Below are 5,835 nucleotides of genomic sequence, written 5' to 3' on the forward strand. Positions count from 1 at the left end.
TCCGAATTTATAGTTTTTATGTAAACTCTTATGTCTAATTTCTTTATTATTTTTCTACTTATTTCTACCGTAGAAGTGGAAATGATAATAAATGTTTGAATAAAGAAAAGTTATTAAAAAAAATAAAATAAAATAATAACAGATTGAATAATGAAGGGATTTAATTAAAAAGATGGGAATCGAAATAAATTCTATTTGGTCACAAGAAAATTGGTTGAATTTGATTTTCTCGAATGGAAACTATTTGGTCAAACCTTTTGAAAAATGTAATGCTCTTGTGGCCACGTTTTCTTTTTCTACAATTTTTTACATTTTTGTTCAACACATTTGTATTTCTTTATTTTTAAATTCAAATCTTTACATAGTAATTTAATTTTGTTCATTTATTTGTATATGTACAACTGCTATTAATACTATAATTAAATTTAGTTACTATTACATCTATAGTTTATCATAAACACAATAAATGTAGGTATTGAAATTTTAAATCTTCTATCTTTAAGGAAAAAATTACACATCAATTATAATCGATTAGATATTATTTATATATTGAAATATTGGACCAAAACTATAAAATGATAATTTATAATAAAAGATGCCCTCCAACTTTAGGTTGAACAATTTATTTTATTCACTTTTTTTCCGGTTTAATAATTTAAAATCGAAAATTATCTGAATTATATCATAATATTAAAATTTCAAGTTTTTGTGGTTTTAGATTCCTATTACACTTTTTTTTTATATAGTTTACAAACATGTAGAACATAATCTTGAAAGTTTTAAGACCAAATTTTTAATTCTTTTTTAGACTTCAACATTACGTGTTAACGCGGAATTTAGATCTCTGACCTCTTAATTAATGGTATATATACTTTAATTAATTAATCAAGACTCATATTTACGATCACCAAACATGTGTAATTTAATCCAAGTTCAAATGCCAAGATTTTTTAATTAATAAAATAAAGTGTTCTATTATATTCATTCCAAAATAAAAAAGAACAAAAAAAAAAAGTTAAATTACAAATTTATCTCTAAATATTGCTAACAAATAATTGAATTTTAAAAGCGATTATAATAAATTCTTAAACTTTCAATTTTATATCTAGTAGATCTCGAAAAATTCAATTTTAATACATTAAGAAATTATTATACAAAAAATAGAAATAAAAATTCAGAAAAAAGATACAATTAAACTTGAATCTTAAAATAGTTAAAAAGTGAGTTTAAATCCTTCCTCTCTAGAGGTCAACGATTCGATCTTTCACCGGTAATGTTAAAAAAATAAAAATAAAAATAGTAATAAAACTGTTGGAAGTAGGGCCCAGGAAGCAAAGTTCACATAAGATGTGCTCACGATTTATATGTGCATGTCTTTCTTCTATCTTTGGCATTCTCCCTTTTCCCCAACTCTGAATCTCTCTTCTGTGTTTGGCAAAATTTAAGTTTTATATATATAAATAAATTCAAAACACTTATTATACCCTCTCTGATCTCTCAATGCCCATCATGTTGCCACTCCTCCTTACAACTCTAGTTCTCCTAACGACGTCGTTTTTCATCTTCTCTTTACTATACGACACCCTTTCTTGCTACTGCTTCACTCCTAGACGCATCAAGCACAAGATGGCAAAGCAAGGCGTGCGCGGCCCTAAACCCCGCCCTCTCCTCGGCAACATCCTCGACGTCGCCGCCCTCCTCTCCAAATCCACCTCCTCCGACATGCCTTCCATCTCTCACGACCTCGTCCCCCGTCTCCTCCCTCATTTCCTCGCCTGGTCCACCCAGTTTGGTACGTCGATGATGAGTCAATCATGATGATGACCCTCAAATTATTTGCATTGCGACGATTATCATCGTTAAGTAATTTATTTTATTTCATCTTTTCAGGGAAGAGATTTATATTTTGGAATGGGATTGAGCCAAGAATGTGTCTGACAGAAACGGATTTGATAAAAGAGCTTTTGTCTAAATACAGCGCCGTTTCGGGCAAGTCATGGCTTCAACAACAAGGCTCTAAGCACTTTATTGGCCGTGGTCTTTTAATGGCCAACGGCCAAAATTGGTTCCATCAACGCCATATTGTCGCACCCGCTTTTGTCGGTGACCGACTTAAGGTCCGTACGCTTTTGTGGTTTTTTTTTTTTTTAAAAAAAAAAAAATTATAATATGTGAGTGGGGAAATCCAACTTCTAGCGTAAATGATTTAAGAACACGAATAAATGATTATTTATTATTATTTTTATTTTTGGATTTGAATTTTAGTGTTTTGTTTTGTTTTTTCAGAGTTATGCGGGGTATATGGTGGAGTGTACAAGGGAGATGCTGGAGTCAATAGAAAATGAGGTGAAATCGGGGCGATCAGAATTTGAAATCGGCGAGTATATGACAAGATTAACGGCGGATATAATATCGAGAACGGAGTTTGAAAGCAGTTACGAAAAGGGAAAACAAATCTTTCATTTACTTACTGTTTTACAGCATCTCTGTGCCCAGGCCAGCCGCCACCTCTGTCTTCCCGGTAGCCGGTAACAATTTTTTTCTTTTCTCCTTTTTTTTTTTTTAATGCTGACAGTGCTAACCTTTGACATGGCTTTATTTTCATTTTTTTTTTTAAAAAAAAAATCTAATTTCTCTCTTCTCTCTCCTCTTTTTTCACTCTCTTTTCACTCTCTTTTTTTAGCTACATTTTGTTAATTTTTTTTTTTTACCATCGTGGAGTGTAGAATTGAACTTATAATTTTAAGATTGATAATGCAAACATTATGTGAGTGTCCTATGCTCATTTTGATCTCTTTTCTCTTTTATTGTTGGAACAAAAATATTAGCTCATGATAAAAAAAAACTTGGGTGTGCAATGTTGTAGTTTTAAGGACATTTTCGTCTTTTTTGTATTATCACGAGTGCAATTGCTTCGTTTGATCTCTTAATGCATCGTTTTAGATCAAGTCACACTTACAACATTTCAACGACCTCTTAAGCTCGATTTCTTGTAACATTAATTTTCTAACTATTAACTCGATTTTGGTCGGAAAAAACAACTATTATTAAGAGCTATCAAATCATCATAAATTACATTTTTTCAATCAAACAAGGTTATTAGGTACAATTTGTCATGTGACAAATTTTTTTCTTTTTAAAATTTTTTTAAGTTTTTATTCTTCCGTATAATTCTAGTAGATATATACTAGTAGATGTATACTATAGAACGTGTGCAACCCATAATGTATCTAAGTAAAAAAAAAAAAGAATTCAAACACATAAAAGTGAATGTTATTTTAGAGTAATATTTTGATGATGGGTAGTTTTTAATTTGGGTTTTTGGCAGGTTTTTTCCAAGTAAATATAACAGAGAAATAAAGGCATTGAAAGGGAAAGTGGAGGAATTGTTAATGGAGATAATACAAAGCAGAAGGGATTGTGTGGAAATTGGGAGAAGCAGTTCATATGGGAATGATTTATTGGGAATGTTGCTAAATGAAATGCAAAAGAAAAAAGATGGGAATGGTTTGAGTTTGAATTTGCAAATTATAATGGATGAATGCAAAACATTCTTCTTTGCTGGCCATGAAACCACTGCCCTTTTGCTCACTTGGACTGTCATGTTATTAGCTACTAACCCTTCTTGGCAACACAAACTTCGAGCCGAAGTTATCGCTATCTGTGGTTCTGAAACGCCCTCGTTTCATCATCTTTCCAAACTTTCTCTGGTAAGAAATGTCGAGATTTTAATTTTATAAATTATTTTTTAAAAATTTAATGTGATAATCAAGTTTTTCACCCTTTTAAAGCAAGTTAAAATTTCTTATTATTTGTATTTTATATAACATTTTTCTATTACTATAATATAAAGCCCAAAAAAATTATTAATAAGAAGATGAAAATTTAATATCCTAAAAAAGTGGGGGATGGATAACCCACTAAGGTTCCCAAACTGTCTTTTCAGCTATAATAGAAGATTTTTCAAAAGAATTTTATAATTTGGAAAAGGAAGCCTGAGTTTTGCAATCATTTTATTTTTTTTATTACCATTTTCTATTTTTTCTAAGTAAAAGAATTGAATTTTTATTTAAATGTTAAAAATAATAATAATTTTTTTTTAAAAAAAAAATAGTTTGATTTTTTAAAACATAAGGTAGATAACCAAATAAGATAAAAATTTATGGATTTAATTTTGAACAAATAAAAATTATAAACTAAATAGATAAATTAATTTATGGAAGGAAAAAAAAGATTGTGGGTGGGACCCTAGTTCATTTTAATATGGCTTACTTCATGGCACACCACTTATAAATGTCTTTTTCCTCAACTGAATTTTCACAAATTTTAGAAGAAAATTAATTAATTAATTAATTAAAATCCAAATATTCCACTTAACCAAAACTAATGATTGTTGTAGCCACTTCAGTTGGCCCTGAAAAGACATTAAAACTCATAAACACATGGTCAATCTTTTACCATTTACAATTTTTTTTTATGGATTTAAATGAGCTTAATTAACATATTTTTATTACAATATAAGGAAATACTTGTACATTTACTTATTTACCCTTACATTTGTTTGATAAATAAATATTCATATATAGACATGATTAGGTACAACCTTTTACAAAATAAAAATAATTGAATATTTTAAAAGTATTGATCACATGACGGATTTTTATCGAGTGTTTTCTACGTAACTGCATCCAAATTTTTTCCGATTATAATTATTTATATCTTTTTATTCGTGTACATTTACTTATTTGTCCTTAATTACAGTTAGGTATGGTGATAAATGAATCGCTAAGACTATACCCACCAGCAAGTATTCTTCCAAGAATGGCATTTGAAGATATAAAACTTGGAGATTTAGAGATCCCAAAAGGATTATCAATATGGATTCCAGTGTTAGCCATTCATCATAGTGAAGAAATATGGGGAAAAGATGCAAATGAATTCAATCCAGAAAGATTTGCCAATTCAAAAGCTTTTACTTCTGGTGGTTTCATCCCTTTTGCTTCTGGCCCTCGCAATTGTGTTGGCCAATCTTTTGCTCTTATGGAAACTAAGATCATCTTGGCTATGCTCATCTCCAAATTTAGCTTCACGATCTCCGATAAATACCGACATGCACCCGTTGTCGTCCTCACTATAAAACCTAAATACGGCGTTCAAGTTTGTTTGAAGCCTTTGAATACACAGAGTTAATACTTGAATGCATCGTGAGTTGCACCCATCTTTTTGTACCTCGTTCCAACCAGACACTAGAAAGAATAATTTAAGGAAAAAAAAAAAAAGAATTGATTGGACAGCTGAAATAGATGGGTGTAGCGTAGAATGCACTCAAGTACTTTTCCTTAATAAATTTTCTCTAAGGTAGAGTTTCTTTTTCCTTTTTGAGACGAGAGAGAGATTTGGTCATTTTTCACTCGTTTGTTTTTGTTTTTCTTTTTGCTCTCTCTTTCTGTTTTTGTCATTGTGAAGAGAAAGAGAGATGTGGGAGAATATGAAGTTTGGTTGTAATGTTATATTTTGAGCAATATTAAATAGAGGCAACCGTTTTTTTTTTCCTTCTTCTTTTTTAATTATTATTCGACATTTTAATCGTTAACAAATTATAATGTATCTCAGTTGAATTATATTGGATTAATTGACTTGAATAAAGGACATAAGTTTTTTTTGTTGGAAGAAAAAATGTATAATATAAGAAAAATGGAACAAAAAGTGAGTTAATTACATTACAGGTCAAAGCCAGCAGCTTCTTAATTGGCCTCAAATGCACTACTTTGGAGTTTAGAGGTTATTATATTGAATAAAGGACATAAGTTTTTTTTGTTGGAAGAAAAAATGTAT

At 29.8% G+C, this 5,835-nt stretch overlaps 1 protein-coding gene across 1 annotated transcript; it reads left to right on the forward strand.

Moving 5' to 3' along the window:
• The first annotated feature begins 1,372 nt into the window (after positions 1-1,372).
• LOC120080333 (cytokinin hydroxylase-like) lies at positions 1,373-5,550 on the forward strand. Its single transcript, XM_039034977.2, has 5 exons — positions 1,373-1,792; positions 1,891-2,117; positions 2,287-2,528; positions 3,329-3,710; positions 4,762-5,550. Exons 1-5 carry the CDS (start codon positions 1,501-1,503, stop codon positions 5,188-5,190), a joined length of 1,572 nt encoding a protein of 523 aa, XP_038890905.1. The 5' UTR covers positions 1,373-1,500; the 3' UTR covers positions 5,191-5,550.
• Positions 5,551-5,835: the final 285 nt, after the last annotated feature.

Source organism: Benincasa hispida, chromosome 6 (assembly GCF_027475165.1).
Source record: "Benincasa hispida cultivar pf3 chromosome 6, pf3_genome.v1.1, whole genome shotgun sequence".
Taxonomy (NCBI): domain Eukaryota; kingdom Viridiplantae; phylum Streptophyta; class Magnoliopsida; order Cucurbitales; family Cucurbitaceae; genus Benincasa; species Benincasa hispida.

Excerpts from the sequence above, each read along its gene's own strand:
- LOC120080333 (XM_039034977.2), top strand. The coding sequence starts at position 1,501 with ATGCCCATCATGTTGCCACTCCTCCTTACAACTCTAGTTCTCCTAACG. Across the intron at positions 2,529-3,328 it reads CTCTGTCTTCCCGGTAGCCG|GTTTTTTCCAAGTAAATATA; the intron begins GTAACAATTTTT and ends GGTTTTTGGCAG. Across the intron at positions 3,711-4,761 it reads ATCTTTCCAAACTTTCTCTG|TTAGGTATGGTGATAAATGA; the intron begins GTAAGAAATGTC and ends CCTTAATTACAG.